The 18,998-nt window shown below is 36.9% G+C and overlaps 1 protein-coding gene across 9 annotated transcripts in view; it reads right to left on the bottom strand.

The window, feature by feature from the left end:
- The window catches only part of SEPT10 (septin 10), a 30,000-nt gene that overhangs the window by 6,609 nt on the left and 4,393 nt on the right, over positions 1–18,998 (bottom strand). For 4 of the 9 annotated variants that reach the window (XM_026849523.1, XM_026849513.1, XM_026849502.1 and 1 more), the window contains 6 exons: positions 15,176–15,293; positions 14,264–14,459; positions 12,583–12,769; positions 8,219–8,380; positions 6,700–6,796; positions 5,954–6,122 (listed from right to left, as the gene is read on the bottom strand). In XM_026849523.1, coding sequence (XP_026705324.1) covers positions 5,954–6,122; positions 6,700–6,796; positions 8,219–8,380; positions 12,583–12,769; positions 14,264–14,459; positions 15,176–15,293 — 929 coding nt within the window. Of the gene's footprint in view, positions 1–5,953; positions 6,123–6,699; positions 6,797–8,218; positions 8,381–12,582; positions 12,770–13,166; positions 13,189–14,263; positions 14,460–15,175; positions 15,294–18,998 lie in introns of those variants that run through there. The other 5 variants (XM_026849531.1, XM_026849541.1, XM_026849560.1 and 2 more) reach the window with 5 other exon arrangements.

Below are 18,998 nucleotides of genomic sequence, written 5' to 3'. Positions count from 1 at the left end.
GGGATTTTTTTCATCAGCTGTGAAGTAACTTAGGTCATCCTCAAATTGGATCTAACACGTGAAACAAGGGCATAGTTTTCAAACAGGTATATTCATTCATACTATCTTTATGTTTAGACAGCATATGTAATAACAATAAATCTACAGCACAGGTTTTTCAAGTGCTAGCAATCTCAGTGTACACACTTTTGGGCCCTGTGTCAGTTCTGCTAGCTGACATGCTGCCTTTGGTTGCAATAAAGCCGCTAGAGCAAATGCTAGACTAAGCTAACATGCTGCAATCACACCTTCATTTCACTGTGTGGACAACTTTAGACTCAGCCTAAGGTAGTTCAATCAGGTAAAAGTAATTTTGTCTTCAAATTAGTAAAAGATTAACTTTGAAGACACTGGATTTACTAAGTAATCAAATTACATGTATAAGGAAGGGGAGAAATAAAAGTGTATTTTTAAATCCCCCCTCCCCCTGGACTGAATTGTTCTGTAAATCACAAAGACAAAATTAAAACAAACTTTCCTCTCCTGTGTTTGGCATATCAGCAACAAAATGATCCAAACAGCCTTTGGTTTTAGGAGGTTTGGGGAGGAGTGGAAGATAGGTCACCTGAAGGGATTCCAACAGTACTGCATCTACTGCTCACAGTAAAACACTTCTCAGTTTACCTGAAGTCCAGGTTCACGGCTGCTCATATAGTACCCTATGAAAACCAAAGTCACAGGTTCTCTCATTCTTCTGAGCTGAACCTCTAGAATTTTATACTCTGCGCAAAACCACTTGCAAAATTAAGACGCTAAAGATAATTATTTAAATCAAGTATACTTACTGAGGTTTTGGAGGAAGGGTAGGGATTGTGAAGAAAATCTACACCTTACTAATCCATTACATAACTCTTAACAGCAGTATCACCTACCTTTCTGCAGATGCATACTTGTGACATAACAGTTTTTCTATCTACACAAGACTTAGAACATGGAAGCCTAAATATAAAGATGCAAATCAAACGTGTTCTGTTCATAAGTAAAGACTGATTGAAGTTAATTCAACCCTCAGTGAAACACAATGTTTGTGCCTCTGAACAACACAGGTATTGACACAGCATTTTACAGTTTGTTCATTTAAATTTTAAAAAGTTTTCAAATTTGAAAACTACACTTATAACTTTTTGCTTAATTTTTGACTATCAATTAAGATATATCAGAAAAACTAAGACATTTAAAAGTTAACTAGTAGCAGCTATTTTTAGCATGGTCCCTTGACTTAGTGAGCTACCCAAGTTGATATTAAGCAATACTAAGGATGTGGTAGATCGAAATAATTACCATTTTCCCATTGGAGGCATGAAAAACAAATATTTTGGATGCAGTTCAGTCTTACCATAAGGAGGATAAAATATTTAGCTCAAATGCAAAGGTCTGCAGTTGGTCAGATTAACTCTACTCTGCACTTGTCAGGCCACACCTGGAACACTGTTCAGTTTTGGTCCCCACTATACAAAAAAGATATGGACAGGCTGGAGAGGGTCCAGAGAAGGGCCACAAAGATGATCAAGGCACTGGGAAGCATGCCACGTGAGGAAAGGCTGGGAGAATCAGGGGTTTTCAGGCTTGAGAATAGAAGGTTTAGGGAAGATCGTATCACCATGGTCCAGTATTTAAAGGGTGACTACAAAGAAGATAGAGTCTCCCTTTTTACAAGGAGTCACATGGAAAGACAAGGAGCAATGGGTACAAGTTACCCCCAGGGAGATTTCAATCGGACATAAGAGGAATATTTTTCACAATGAGAACAATCAACCATTGGAATAATCTCCCCAGGGAAGCGGTGGATTACTCAACATTAGACACTTTTAAGAAAGGTTGAACCAGATGATCCTTGAGGTCCCTTCCAACCTGATATTCTGTCATTCTATGATTGAACTCCATTCTCAAATGACTTCTTAAGGATGAGGTCTAATAGCCTTTCAGATATTAGGTTTCCTTTCTTAGAAAAGATAATGAGAGTCATAGCAACATTCCTTTACATGTAAACTTATGCACATCACTGAATCCTTCCTGTTTTTTTCTGTCATCATCCTCAAAACAGACTGAAAAATAAACATGTTTTTGTTCAAGAACTGCAAGGTCTGAATGTCCTAGTTTCAGGGAGGAATAAAGCATGGAATATTTGATTGCTCACATATTGAGAAACTGAGATGTTTATGTTACAATTATGTTTAACTGCAATTATGATGAAGAACAAATTGTAATTTTGAGCACAGAAAAACAACTAAAAAGAGAATGCTTAACGTCACAAAATCAAAATATGCAAGCATACAGCCTGAGTATCAATTTTTGGCTTTTTTCAACAAATCCTGAAGTACCATATGGTGGATTCTTCATTTTTAAAGTGGTTTACCAGATTTTATATTTTAATCTGATATGGTACATACATATACCATAACTCTCATGACCTTCTGGAATGATACCCCACTATGAGATTGAATTCTTCATAAAAAAGCTTTGTATATTGTATTTGTGAGGTAAATTAATGAGATTAAGTAAGTTCCCAATTACCCATTAATTTATGTTATGCTAATTATTGTTATCCAGTTTAAATAAATAATGGTTTGATAAAATGCTAGTAATAAACCAGGTGTCCTGAAAGCAGAAGAATTAATAGCCCAAATTCTTATGGATTACTTTATGTTCTGTTCTCTCAATGATCATAATACTCAAAGTCCTGCCTACATCCTTAGACCTTTTTAACTCTGCAATTAGTGCCCCTCCATACTTCCAAAATATTCTTTACTTATTGTGAGTACTTGTGTGGATCTTTCATGTGCAGTAGTCATAGCTACTTCCAAACTACCCGTGACCTTCTCATCCTACTGCAGTACTGCCAAGCTTCCAAGAGTTTCAAAAGACAGTACTTCATTCAGAGGAAATGATTTACTGACAATAAATGCACATTGGCTGGCCAACAACTGGTAGGAGCAGAGGTCTTCTGCTCTTCCTGCAGTGAGAACACTAACCATGTAATCCCCTGGAAGCATCCAACCCTTTACTGAAGTTTGAAAATAAGAGTTGGCTCATAAATTATTAGGGAGAGATTAACAGACTGATCATGTAAATTTCATTTACCATGGAAATCTGGTTAATGAAAAAGTTAATTCTTAGAATGCAATTGCAAATAAACAAATTAAAAAGTTACTATGACACAAATTCAAAAGAAGTGTAGGATTAGGGAATAGGTATGTTTAAAAGTGTACACAAGACAGTCACTTCAGGCTACTACTACTACTTGTTTTCCCTCCTCACACCTAGTAATAAAGATGCAAATATATTCTTCCATTGTATGCTGAACCCATCTCTTTCAATGTCTCCCATTAAAAAAATAAAGCTTGCCAACATGTTTTTTCACATGTAAGAGTGAAAGACTTTACAGATGTCTGCCCACAAGCTATCTCACAAAGTAGCTGAAAATCCAGTAATTTGGTTTTACTTTGCAGTGGCGTACAGTTTTGTATGAATAAACTACTGTTGCACTTTTAAATGCAAAAAAGTGGTACAGGAACTTCATAGGCAGCTTTTTCACAACATGCCAAAAGGCACAGCCTGTTAGCTACTCAAGTGTCCTGAAAGCAGAAGAATTAATAGCCCACAACGTGTGTTGGGTTTGTGTGTGTGTGCCAGGGTTTTGGTAATGGTGGGAGGGGACTATAGTGGTGGCTCCTGTAAGAAGTTTCTTGAAGGTCCCCTGGCTCCAAGTTGGACACGCCTCTGGCCAAGGCTGAGCCAATTAGTGACAGTGGCTGTGCCTCTGTAATAACATATTTAAGAAGTGGAACTTGAGAGGAAGAGTTGGAGTCATGAGGAGGAGCTGCGAGGAGGACACCTCTGCAAACACCAAGGTCAGTGGAAGAAAGGAGGAAGAGGGAAGTGGGGAGGAAGTGCACTGGAGCAGAGATCCCTCTGCAGCCCATGGTGAGAGGCAGGGCTGACCCCTTGTCACCCATGGAGGTCCACAGTGCAGCAGATGCCATGGGAAGGAGTAAGTGAGCAGCTCCATGGTGCTCAGTTGCCCTCCAGGCTCAAAACACGACACAATGTTCATACGCTACAAACCCCAGTGCAGTAAAATCAGCCAGTTATTCAAGTCTAGCAGAAATTTTCTAAATTTACGTAAAATAACCCAATTCATATTGCCAAATTAAGTATTTGGACAGCTACATCACAGGTACAAAACACAACTTTTCAACATGCATTTTGATCATTATTTACGCAAGTAACGTGAAATTTTAATCATCATATACTGCTGTGCAACATTAACTATACTTTAGAACTACAGCTCATAGAAGCCATGTGTATATATTGTAAAAATCTTCAAGGACAAAGAGTATGATAATTTAGTAACACATTTTTGCCTAGAAGTCCCTATTCTGAAAGACACTTAAATTCACAAGTCAGCAAAACAGGAAGCACTGAACTTCCTCTATGGAAAGAGATGTTTTCTATCACACTGCTGAGGATGACACTTTTTATCATTTCCTGAGCAGCTTCATAAAACACCTTAGAGGTAAGGCTACGGTAGTCTGCTAATTACACTACATACAGATCCTCTAAATTCTCTTCCCTTTTTACAGTATCATAAAATGTGTCTCCCAAAAGACCTAATGCCTTCTCTTTCAGACCTCAGTGTCATTCAGTATGTCACAATAATTGAGGGACAACCACACATCCTATATCCAGTCCCACTTTTCTCTTCCTGACAAAGTAAATCTGGGAAAATGTTAATTTTTCTAGATTCTTATGGAATACCTATTCTCATCCTTCCAAAATAATGACATATACCAAAATTAAGTGTATTGTCTCACCACAAAGCTCTCAATAAACTGACATTTAGTGGGCCATACATAAAAACTATACACCAAAGGGAATTTAGCTTTTCTGTATCTCCATGAAGGAATCCATTTCTAAACCAACTTCTGAAGCATAAAATACTATGACATTCTGATACAAACCTGCTACTTTATATCATTAGTAAAATGCAAACTGTTTAGGGGTTTTGCAAAGACAATTTTTATGTTTGTGAGGAAAAGCTCTGGTTTAAGTTGGTATTCCCCATCATGACTATGCAGTAATAGCATTCTGCTAAACTCTGAAGCTTCAACTCCTGAAGCATCAGTTCTTCCCCATCAGGATACTAACCACTTACAAAAACGGTCCCATGCATAAAATGACTAAAGGAAGTTGGAATAGGGGGAGGGAGATAACAGAATTAGAAATAAAATACTAAACAAACTATATATAGAAATTGTAAATACCTCCTGCAGGAAGCAGCTTTACTACATTAAACAACCTAGTGTAACCCTCTGCTTAACTTTCTTTTGGAATCCTCTATTAACTTCCTATAATCTAGCAAGAGATTTCTTGATCTGAAAAGGCTAGACATTTGTTATTGTGGCAGATAATGTGGGAAGCCAACAGTGTAACCAATGATGTTGGAAATGTTTTTGCTTCAGTTCCTTCTGAACTTTGAGTCCAATCAAACCATTGTTCAGAATCAGACATTATTAAGAAAGAAAGTAAAACAGCATGCTAATATATAATGAAAATAATTTAAAAGGCGTAAAAGTGCATGCAACTGAAGAAAACTGATATTCTCCATGACAAAAATTAAAATCTCCAGATTTATTCTAAAATAGAAAGATTTCAGAAATACGGCTAACTTGTATGCCTTTAAAAGCAATGGTCATATAATCCCATATACTTCTCCATGAAGATAACTGAACAGCTACATAATTACTCTGATTAAAAAAACAAACAAACAAACAAACAAAAAACACCAAAACACAATTCTTTTCCTCTTAGAAAAATCTATTCTGTGTATGAACCCTGCTCTGTATTGGGTTGATATGGTCAAATGTGAAGTGAACAGATGCTGAAAGCAAGTGCTGCACATGAAGTCCTTTACCTGACTAGTTTGTTCTCAGGACCAAGGTCTCTGAAGCCCATCTTTTCCAGTCTGCAGCGTCTGTACAACTCATAATGTCGTGCATGAGTCTGCTCTCTTAAGTCTTCCATATTTGTGCAAATAAGCATCTGGCGAAGCTTTACAAAGTCACAGTGATTCTCATTTTCCACTAATCAGTTAAAAGAGAAAGATTATTATGTGCAAATAGCAAAATTGTCAAAATATATTTTAAACAGCACTGAGATTCATTTATTTTGGTTACTAATTATACTACCAGGAAAAGGTATCTTGTTATTATACCTCTTATACTTTCTTAAAATTTCTAATATACACATTGAAGCACTAACTGTAAGTACTGGTGAACATGCTCCAACACATCCTGATTTCCTGTTCAAGTTGAACACGGATAAATTTCTCTCTTTTTTCACTCTTCTTTACTGACAATAAAATCAGTAATCATAAAACTTTGAAACCTGGTAGTGCCAGAGGCACTGCCACCATACTAACCTACCCAAATATTACATACACCATCTCATAGCTTGATTCCAGAGATGCATCAGTGCTGATAAAAATACCAGTTAGTGCATACCTCAACTATTAATTGCTCAACTCCTTAAACTGTTGATCCAAAATAGAATTAATATGGCATCATTGGACAATACCAGCCCATTTTGGTATTGGTGAATTTTAAACTTCAACAGCAACAACAAAAAATCTCATAAAAATACCTTTGAAAATTCATTTACCTTCTACAATGCCCCAAGGGTACTGACGAGCTCTCACCATTTTGTTTCCAATTTTCACTTTTTCTGTACTACCTACTACAGCAAACGGCAAATGCTCCTGTAAGAGTCACACAAATACAGTCTTATGTCTCAGCATTCTTATGTCAGAACTAAAAAGGAAACACTTCAGAAAACCACCATTTCAGGAAAAGCCAACAAGCAGTTTCAAACCAGAAACCACTGGTTTCTGTAGCTAGTCAAACTAATGATACAAAAGTCCAAGTTACAGCAACAGAACAAGGAGGAGCGGTTGATAGACCAGATAGGTGTGCTGCCAACTCAGAGGAACCTTGACAGGCTGGAGAGATGAGCCAACAGGAATTTCATGAAGTTCAAACGGGAACAATGCCAAGTCCGGCACATCAGGAGGAATAACCCCATGCTCCAGCACATGATGGGGCCTGACTGTCTGGAAAGGCACTTTGCAGAAAAAGACATGGGATTCCTGGTGGACAACAGGTTGGACATGATTCAGCAAGTTTGCCCCAGTGGTAAAGGCAGCCAACTACATCCTGAGCAGCCTTAGGAAGAGTATCAGCAGTAAGCAGAAAACCACTCCAGAACACATCCCTCTGATTCACATTTAGCCAGAGTTCATATCCCCAGTAACAACCATGAGATGATCACAGGCTCCAACCCAAGGGATGGTTGCTGCTGTGGGCTCAGCCAAATGGCCAGAAATACAGGCTGAATACTGATTGTCTGTGTGCTGACTCACAAAAACTGATCAAATAAAAAAAGGTATCATTGACTGGAAAATAAATCCTTAGCAGAGCATGAAAGGGGTAAGTAACAGACCACCACCTTTCCCCAGAGCAGAAGGTCTTATTACTGAACAACAACCTGCACATCCTGAGTGCCTGGCACAACTGACAGAGGTTGGGACTGCAGAGCCATACACAGTGGCATACTGGCTCCTCCTCCCTACTTCCAAACCCCAGTACGTGCAAACACATGTTTGTGTGCATCTACAGACATATGCAATTCCCAGAGAAAATTTGTCCTAATTTCAAATGAAAGTACTAAATAAACAGAAAAAGCAGAAGGAAGGCTTGCTATCATAAAGACCAGAGAAAACCGGAGAAACGAGGCACTTGAGTATCTTCCCTAACAGATGCAAGTAGTATTTGCTGAGGAAAAGAGCGAAGTCAATCTGTCCATCTATGTTAGTAATTATCCAGAAATTAGAAAGAGCATCTATGAGTGAGAATCTCTCTTCTGTTGCTGAGACAGAAAAGAAAAAGCCTCCTAAGACAAGAGGTATCAACAGCAGAGGGACAGGGAGACTGGTGAGTAGGAAAAAAAAAAACAAAAAACCCAAACAAACATACGAGCTTTCTAAGCAGAGAGAAAATAAACAAATTAACTTATTACATACAAACCTGTAAGCCTCAAAATAATGATGAAAGAACAGGCATGAACCGGCATTAGAGACTAATGCTTTAGTACTGAAATATCAATATTTTTGTCATTTACTTACATTCATGATGGAATTAATTTGAGAAACGGTTTCATCATCAGTTGGAAACTGGTAGATCTGGACACCATTACTAACGAGTTCACTCATTATTTTCTTCTTGAACTTCTGTAGTTCGGTTTTAGAAATGCTGTCTGCTTTGCCTATGATTGGTATAATGTTCACCTATTAATGATACAAATTATATGAAATGTGTAAGGCTTCAATTTTGACATGACATCTTTCATAAATTAAATTGTTTGGTGATAAACCCTTTAAAACTTCCCCTACAGTCCAAAGTTTTCCATCAATTGATATGAAAGCTTCACAAACCACGAAAAATACATTCAGTGGCATAAATTAACAAAATAACAACAGATTATTTAATATACTCCCTTAAAATTTATTGATTCTAAGAAAAGAACAAGGAAGAGGGTCTCACACAGTGAAGTGCTCAAAAGAACTCCCCCATTTCCTAAAATAGTTATGACAGTACATTAGGAAGGTAGTAGAGGCTGAATTTTTCTTAAAAATACTGTCAGCACTCCCAAAACATGCACTTTCAGAACCAGAATTAATGCCAATGTCCAAATATCTTGGAAGAACAATACAAATAATTCTTCCAGATTTCAGAAGACAAGAGTTTTATAGAGGTCCTTGATCACAGATGCAAAAGGGAAGGAGGAAACAAACAAAAAAACACCAAAAAAAAACCCTTATGCATTCTTTTTATTCTTCAGAATACTATGTCTGAAAGGAAGTGTCTAGCATGGAATCTCAAGAATGGATGGATGTTTTTGAAATAAGTCTTCTGTACTAACCAAATGAAAAGAAAACATGCCAACTCCAAAGTATGACTTCTCAGATTATTCCATGATAGTCCTTAATTACCTAGCATACACAACCTAAGTACGCATGAGGTAAAATATCTAAAAATCAAATAAAATGCTAGAACTTTTTTTTTTTTTATAATTGAGTAAATTTAGAATTGTATAAACAATCTATTACAGCTAGGAGTAATTCACAGCTTCAATCAAATTCGCCAAGGGACATCAATTTAGGTTCCCTATCATACAGCTTTAAAAATGGATGGAATTCAGAGTCCTCAGAATTAAATTAACCTTTACCCTGTCTTTTCAACATTAAAGTTTTTCAAGCACTCATTAATTAGGAGAGACTATCTTATATAATAAATAGCAGAGAAAAACTACTGAGGAGACCAGTAACAAAAGAAAAGCAAAATTGCCAGAAAATGTGATTACAGCTATCAACATTGATGTTAAATCACAACCACTGTATTAAAATTCAAAAGCAATACTACTCTGGCTTTAGATAACCAACAAAAGTTATCTTCACTTAATCTGTTAAACAAAATCAATTTCTGCTTGCAGCATCTATGGTTTACTTGAAAACTAGTATCTCAGTACTTTCATCCAAGAATAACATTAATTGAAAGCACACATTTGTACTAACAAGAGACTTGAAACTATACTGATTTGGACCACATATGTGTGCCCCAAGTCCCAGTGCTTCCTCCTGTGCCTACTACTCACTTGGAAACCGAAAGACTCCCATCCAGCCTCTTCCCTAGCTACAATGCTCAACAACTACAAAACTGAATTTTCCTACAGAGCTACAGGCCATTAAATACAGAATTGCTTTAACTCCACAATAAAATAAAAACAACAGTCCTGCCCTTCCTCTTTCCCTTGCCCGCAGCTGCTTTTGCCAGGTCAAACTAAAATCTGTGCAGACATCCAAGGAGGCAGATTACTTTTCAGCTTGATCAGTTCCCTAACCAAGCAAAAATCTTTAGCTTTCAATTTAAATCAGTGCCCTCATCCAGGGAACTGGTTGCCCAAAACACTTAAGCATGCACAATGGCAAGAAGTAGCCGAGACTGCCTCATTCAGTAAGGGAGCAGAATGACCATATAAAGTCACCAGGATACACTTTATCCATGGACGTTACTTCTCCGTTTCTAGCACCAAATTCAGCCCTCTGACCATACTTCTGCCTGAACTGCAAAGAGTTGCTTCGCCCCGCAATTAGAAAACATGCTGTTACTCTAAATTAAGATTTTCATGTAACACCTTACGTTGAGGTCAAACATCTGCTGCCCCTTTATGCCATAGAGAAGGAAAAAAAACCCCAACATATACTTGAAATTATTATTGGTTGATATCTTGCAGGCTGATTTAAGTGTATCTCTATGTATCAATGCAAAAATTTCCAAAGATTATTTTGAAGAAAAAGAAAACGCTCAAACCCCACGAGGTAAACTCATGTAATTTCCTGATTTACCAGTAATCTGTAATTCTGCAAGAATTACTTAAAAACACAGATCCACTAGTTGAATAATCATTAGTTCCCAGCAAGAAAGCATACAGAAGATTCCCTTAATCTGTGAATGAAACCTGGCTGCTCTGTAGTGATCAGTCTTAAACAAAACTACAGGACTTTCCAATGTCTAAAAGCTAGAGGCCAAATTCTTAGCTAGCCATCTAATTTATAAGCAATAGAGAAAAAATTAATTGCCCACAGACACATCTGTTTTTTTTCTCCCAGGGAGTATAGGATGACCATATCCTACTCCAAGAATCCTCTTAATGGCTGAGCTGTATAATCTAGTCTTGTTTTGTACCAAGCAGACCATAACAAATGTAACAGTGTACACTGTGGGGGATTTTGGAAAAAACTGAAAACAACTTTTGACACAGATTTGTACACTTGGTGTATGCATGTTGCTGTGCCACCTTCTCTTTATGGAACCCTGTACTCAGCACCCAGGGACTTCTACATCCTGGGAAATCCCGAGTTCTGAATTGCCACTAGGAGAATGCAGTACTAAAAGCATCACAAACACGGTTCACAATGACGGAAAACAAACTACAGTTAAAGTATTTGTGTGTGTGTGTGTGTGTACATATATATATATCTATCTATATCTATATCTGTAGTAAGATCAGAATGTAGAATCCATTGCAAAGGGTTAAAACAACAAAGTTACATGCCCTTCATGTTCTGTCTGAGCCAAAGCAGAATCAAAAATATTTAGAGTAGGTGGCTAGAAGCTAAAATCCCCTAAAGCATAATTATTTTTGGTTTATCCTGATGGAAAAATATTTTCTTATGATGCTGGGAGTCATGGATCTATTTCATTTTATTTTGGAAGAAACACTTGTTTTACAGCGAGTTCAGTCAAGAGGGGGCACAACCTAGAAACCAAGTACTTTTGTGGTTTAACACAGCCTCCAACTTCAAAACTCAGAGAACAAAATGCTCCATGAAACTGTCCCATTTCCTAGTATCAAGGCTCTTTAGTTATCACTGCATATTAAAAAGTGGTTTCACAAACACTTTAATCTGCCATAAACCAACATCATAGCAGAAAGAAGGGACCCTGCTCTCCCTTACCACTGTCTCACCATACCTGCCCTCCACTTGCTCTGTGCTACTGAGAAAGTTCAAAATGCAAAATACATCCACAAACAAAATTACAAAAATACCAAATGTGCTCATCAAACACAAATGTGGAACAAACAGCTGATTTGATCCTCTTGAAGAAACATTTCATGAACAGGTGATTGCAGAAAGAAAATTTAGCAAGAGAGGTTCTAGTGAAGCACAAAGAGAAAAACAAGAGGAAGAGCAAATGCATTTAAATTTCTAAGTTTCTCCTAATTTCAACAAATTAATCCCAAATGATGTAAGATTTCTTAAAATGGGTTAAACGTTTAGCTTCATCCAGTTCACACAGCTCCATTAGAGGAAGAAAGTTAAAAATTTAGAAAGTGCAAGTAGTCACACTAGAAACTGCTATTTTAAAGCTTTCAAAACAAACCAAGATGTAAAGTTTAAAACACTAATTCAGCCTATCTCAGAAAAAGCCATGCTGGCAGGGTGTTCTGTTCATGGCACTTCCCTCTTCAGTAATCTATAACAAAGACCTTCACGGTGATGCGAAGCTTTTTATATTCCAATTTTCCAGCAGTCTCAAAACTCCACAGTGAACTAGAAACAAGCTTAATTTAAAATGTTACAGCACTCACGGAGGGTACCCTATCTAATCACAGTAAAATGTTAACAGTTTGTTAAAAGTTAAGTTGATGTGGTTCTAATTTTTTTTTTAACCTTGTTGTGCTTCTTTTTTCAAAGTTCTTGCCAGATGCCTCTTTCCTTTTGATTTAAAAAAAAAAAAAAAAACAACAAAAAAAAAAACGGTGAACTGCAAGCTACCTGAGGAACCAAATTCTGAAAACATCTCAAAATCAAAAAACATACCAAAACCAAACACAGATACAGAACTGAAATGTGGTAGAGAATCTACAAGCGGCAAGATGCTTCACAAAATGACAAATTCTCGGAACTCTGTTTCAAAGTCTTACCTTGCTGTCCAGGTTTTTCATGGTTAACAAATCTAGGGATTTTAGGGAATGGCCTGTAGGTGAAATGAAATAGAGGCAGACATGGATGCGAGTATCATGGTAGCTAGATAAAGAACACTTGATTTTCAGTTCTTCCTGGAGATAGGCTTCAAATTGTGCACCTATATAATCCACTATTGGCTGATAACTGTAAGAAATAAAATTTAACAACCAGAGATTAGCTACTTCTAAACAGAGCCAGACTAAGAAAGGAATTCCTCTTGTATTGTTTTGAAGATTTTTTTTCTTTACATGTCAAAAGGCTGCTCAAGTACCTACCCAGTACAGCAGAAGATTAAATCTACAGTGATCTTAATTTCTGAAAGGCTACTCAAAAAAGAATTGTGTACCTAATACAGATAAAACATTTCCTAGCTATTAGTGAAAAAAGCTATGTATAGTTAGTTACAATTATAATTGATCTTCCCAAGCAATGTTTTATAAAGTTTTGCAATCAAGGTGTGCAACTGCAGAACACTTAGATACAAGGAAGATAGAAAGAAACTCTTAGATATAATACAAGAAAAGGAAGAACATGCAATTACCAGTACCAAGAAATAGGACCTCCTTTATCTTCTGAAGATGAAGTACTGTACGTGAGAGAGCTCTTAAACAGTAGACAAAAATTGAAAAGGAGGAACGTAAGAGAAGAATGTAAATCTGATTTGCAGTAAATACAGTTTAAGTATCCTTTATCCTATTTAAAACCAGATTATAATCTGCTTTCTGAAAGAAAGTGTTGCTAAATGCACAGAATGCCCTTACGTTTCTGCTGCTACACAAAGTTTATAAACCAGATCAAATGCTAATCAAAATTCAGAAGTAGTCATTACACACAAAATTAAAATAACTAAAAGGCAGCTCCTACACCACACAACAAAATCTCCCATATCTATACCAATATCTACTTGCATCTCATTCATCCAAGTCATTAGCAATAGCTATTCTCCAGTCATATCATAAACCATAGCTCTCACGACAATGTGACTCTCTAACCTTCATTTATAATCACTGCTATTTAGGCACTCATATACCACAAAGGATTACTAAAATACTTTACAATTAAGGTGAAAGAAACAAAATCTGCTGAGACAGTTGAGTATTTTAAAATCTTCAATTCATAAATGCAGAGAATCAAAAAAAAGTTCTGAAAGGCACTAGCATGGTATCTCTACATCTTCTGATTAAGCTGCCCAACATAAAGAACAAAGACCTTCAGTAAACCATGTGATATTCCTTCCAGTTTAAGCTCTTCAATATTGTTTACAACCGTATTAGATCTAATCTATATAATCTACAGTACTTTATAACCTGTTTGGTTGTTTAAAAAGTCTCTCATTGACTTCCTTCCATGCTTTCCTCCACCCCAAAAGAAACTCTAGTCACCACTGCACATTTATCTACATACATTTATAAAAGATTGTATCATAAAGGAATGGACAGAGTTCATCTGATTTCTCAAATCATTTCCTAGACTAGAAGATGAGAAGAAAAACATGTTTAATTTGCTACACAGAGAAAACAGTTAACCAAATATTTGGACCGTCTGCAAAACGAGTATTTACTATAAAACTCAAATAAAAATCAACCTGCAATTTAAGACCAAAACTTCTGCATACCATAGCAACAAGAGGACACTTACCTATCTTCTTTGTTTATCTGGTCACCAAATCCCACTGTATTTACAATGGTCAGCTTCAAAAGAACATTACTTTCCTGGAGTTCATAAGTCTGGGCTCTAAGTTGTACAATTGGCAGAAAATGTGTTGACACAGGGTCATCAAAATTGGTGTTAAACAAGCTGTTTATCAAGGTTGATTTCCCAACTCCAGTTTCCCCTAAAGTTAAACAGAAGGATTGGGGAAGACATTTTGCACATCAAATAAATACCTACTAAGCATACAAACTGTTACCACAGCAACTCAACAGATTTACACAAAAACTCATCAACTGACCTCTCCAAGCAAAAAGGTTGCCTGCATTTTTTCATAATGAGCACTAAATACCTTTTAGCTGATTTCTTCATCCTACAGATAGGAGTTACCTGCTAATGAGTAATAAACAGAACAGTCTCTTTACACTTTGGTTTCCTTGAAAGTGTGAAGGAATTTCCTATAGATTTTTTTTTAAAAGTAACTAGCTGTGAAGCCACAGGGTTCAACACAGGGTTTTTATGAGTAAGGGTAAAATACTAGAGCAAACATTTGATAAGTACAGAAATACTTCAGTAACACCACCGTGGAATTTTAGGAGTTTTTGGTATGAAGCTCTTTGTTACAGTAAAGCTAGAGTGTAGCCCAGTTTACTCAAAAGAATCCAAGAAGCTTCCCATAAATCAATAAATACATGGCATCCATTTTTGGTCTTCATATTGTTTATGAAAATACAAAAACAAAGGACGGATATAAACAAGCAAAGCTGGGGGAAGAGGTGGAATTATAGTTCATGTTTAACATTAAAGAAGGAATTTAACATTGCAACTGGATTTAAATTTCTGTCACTTCCTAAGGACAGGTATACTACTAAAGCCTTAAAGCACCCAGATGCTACTTACCAATGCAAAGAATGTTGAAGCAGAAGCCCTGCTTGATGGATTTTTTAACCAGTTGATCAGGTAAACTATCAAAACCAACATGCCCAGACAAGGATAAAGTTCGATAGCCATCATTTTGCTACAGAAAAATAATTTTAAAATATGTTAGTGAAGTGCGAAGGCTTGGACAACAAGCCCAAGCCAGAGTTGACCTACAGATGAATTTTGTATATTTTATAAATGATAACCATTGTGCTAGTAGGTATTGTACTAAGTTATTACAACCCACCTATGCTGATGTAAAAAGTGCTAAAGCATGAACAACAGGCCCCAAGCTGAAGCTGCTAACTTAGAATGTAGTCATTAATAAAGTATGTAAACTCGCTAGTGAGAGACGCAGCTTAGACAAAATATAATCAGTAGCGAGGAGAGAATGTATCCAACTTCCCTTGTTTAGCCTTGTTCAAGGCTGAGAACCCACGTATTTGGCCTTGTTAGAAACTCCCTTGGTTTCCCACCCTGAGCCCTGGCCAGGCTTTGGGTGGAATCCAACAGGAGAATGAAACCAGAAATGTTCCGCTCGGAACAAAGGTGCCAGCTACTCTGGCTTGTCGATCTCGGGTATATAAGGCTGGGGCCGTTTGCCGTGACTTTGGAAGCCTCACCTACAGACGGACACACCGCGTAGGATTTCCCCCTTGCCGGGACACGCTCTCCAAACCCTCGCTGTAACTGGGGCTCCCCAGCCACTGCGGATCTGGATGATGATAATATATACAAGTGGTGATGTATCTTTCTTAATCTCTATTCTCTCTCTCTTGTAGTAATGACTTGATGCATTACCCTGTATTCTCCTGTTTGTTGCTTTGGGTACACTATTCTGCTTCTTCTTACTGCATGCTTTCTGTACTACACTGCTACATTGGTTATCAACAGTAAAATACGCCTTCTCTTTTCACTCTGGTTTCCAAGTTTAATTGGTATCCTTATCAGCAGAACAGTTAGTGAAGTGAGTTGCAAAGCAGTTAGCAATGGCAACAAAGGAACTCTACTAGTAAGCTAGAACTCATTCCTTACCATTTATATGGAATCAAGAAAAGCAAAGGTCTGAAAAAAGATCTGTCAAGTCAACTTTATTCCATGATTTGAGAAAACGTTCAAATTTACTTTACAAGACTACCTGCAGGCTCAAAATGAAGTCCATGTTTTGAAAAAAAACCCCATGAAACATGAATGAAATAAAGCAGACAAGTCCAAGTGAAAATGTAAACTGAAAACTGTAGACAGAAAATAGATCACAGTAGGTTTCCAAAATAAAAATATTTTAAAACAATTAAAGCAGCAGAATTCAAAATAGAGACCATAATCACAGGAAGGTGTATGTTATCAATCAGAACTCATCCTGAGTAGCTGGAATTGAAATTGTTATTTATGTAAAATAATACATTAACTACACACCAGAACTCTAAGAGATTATATGTATTATTAGAAATGTCTGGAGGTGCACATTCCTATTCAAACATCAGCTAGCAATCTAGCATCATGACATCAAGGCAATGAGCATACTAGGAATGCATAAGTCTAAACAGAAATATCTTGGTTCATACTAATTAACTGTAATTTTAAACAAAACTTCCATACCAAAAGTGTAAACAGTGACAGGTCCATGCTATTCTTCCTCCTACGGTTCCAATCCACACAGAATTGGAAATCATTACTGGTTCCTAGAAACATGTATATAGCCAAGAGTAGGAAATTTTTTATTTAAGACTTACAAGCCCACAAAAGTGACACCTTTTACAATAGGTATGCATAACAAGTTTCAGAATTCTTGTAGCTAAAAGATATGGACAGCAAATATCCTTTTCTTCTTTTGCACAGGACTTCTTGTGTGGGACTACAGACTGCACTCTCATTTTAGACTATTATAGTCAGATAACTCCATTGTAGACTAATTCAATGAGGAAAAATGTGTAAGCAAAGTGAACAACTTAAAGAGAAAATATGACAACTTAGGGCTATTAAAAAATAAATGTTCATTCAAAGCATGTCTGAAACAGAAATTTCTCAAGGTATTCTACCATATGGAAATTACTATTAAAAAGGGCTGAGAAACTCTGAAAACTGTCAGTATCCTGTTCATTTAAAGACAAGTGTATCAGCAACAGAGTGACAGCACATCTAACCACTGTAGTTACACAGTCTGATATTCAAACGACCTCTATCACCACCAATGTAAGAGTTCTTCTGAAAAAAAAACCACTGATCCTCCACACCAAAAGCCAGTTCCAGAGGCTCAGCATAACTGTAGAGCGGAGGCCTTTCTCTGCATGTTACCAGGCTAAATCCAAAGCAGGCTGGGCTACCCTCAAAATCCCTGCATAGCCATTTGTTACTCTCTAAGAAAAAATATCTAGTGAAAGGAACTTGATTTCCTTCCAGTCCACTTGGATTTCAGGGGACAAACCACTGATACCCAAAACCTTACTGACCATTTCCAGAGGTCATTAGAGTAACTACCAGGTCATCCACAAGAGACCATGTGAGGATTAAAAAGCATTTAGCTAAGGAAATTGGTATTACAGCTGTATTTACTGTACAAAGCTAAATGCAGGAACAGACCACAGGAGTCCTCATGGCCATTAACTCTGTGATTTCATTTTCAAAAGGAAGGGAGATATTACCTACAATTTAGCAATTAAATTCAAGAATTTGCTGTTTTCTGGAAACAAAACCCAACAGTAATTAGTTCTTCCGCTGCTATGATGTGCCTCGCTATCTCATATAAACTTGTATACTTTGCTAGGCCACTTATCTTGAAAATGAAACAAAAAAAGAAGACAAAGGAAACATTTTTCACCAAGGGCAATAGACTGAAAGATGGCCACATATGCTTGGAGTCAGCAGAAATGGACCATGACTGGGAAAAAATGTAAAAGCAGTAGCTGGAGATCACAAACCCCAACTCAACTGAAAACCAAGACGACTTACCCCACCACACCCTCAAGGAGCATGCCCGTTAATTTAAACAGCACTAGCCAGTAACAAATGTACTCTTAATCATCAACCAACAGTTGTAAACTTGGGTGGGTTTTTGCTAATCGGGTAATGGGATAAATATGCTGTAGCTCTAATACAAAACTGAGCTAACTTTGTGGAATATCGCTTAGCTCCTGGCTTTGTGAAAATCTTAATAAAGATATACCTCAACCCTGTGTGTACTGGCTTGAGTATCGGCTAAAGATCCCACTTTTTCAGGACAACAGCTGTTTATTATTGAAAATTTGACCAAATTTCCCTGTGAAACGGGACAATAAGAAATAATAAACGTACAAAAGAAGGTGCTTTCTCTGGGCTTTGCTTAAAAAGCTAAGGCTATGCTTATCACATCTGGCTGTGCCACTACTTAAAATTTCTCATCAGATGTCTAAGACAGTTAATTTCTTTGTATTTCTGTTTCTCCCAGAGATGCTTCTCATGGATATGTATTGCAGTCAGGAAAGAGAGTAAAAACTTCTGCAATAAGTATTTATGCAATTGCCAGATATTCTGAGACATCTCAAATTTGCTATTTTAAGACAGTATATTTCATCTTTCTTCAGTACATAAAAGTTAATTTAATGACACTACACAGTTATGAGTGAAAAATAAAACCATTTTTCTGGAAATGTAGATATATAAAAGTACATGGTAAGATCTATGTCACTCAGACACAAGAAAAAAATTTGACACGACAGAAAAATCCTTTTAAGTTGTAAAAACAGCTTACAGAACCTGGTACTTATAAGAACTTCCCCATTAGAGAAATTGTGGTTTGTGCACAGCTTTCTTCAGCACTGTCGGG

The sequence above is a fragment of the Athene cunicularia genome, assembly GCF_003259725.1.
Source record: "Athene cunicularia isolate RWA chromosome 1 unlocalized genomic scaffold, athCun1 chr1_part1, whole genome shotgun sequence".
Lineage (NCBI taxonomy): Eukaryota > Metazoa > Chordata > Aves > Strigiformes > Strigidae > Athene > Athene cunicularia.
The sequence above is the reverse complement of the archived record's forward strand: the minus strand, read 5'-3'. Positions and strand labels throughout refer to the sequence as shown.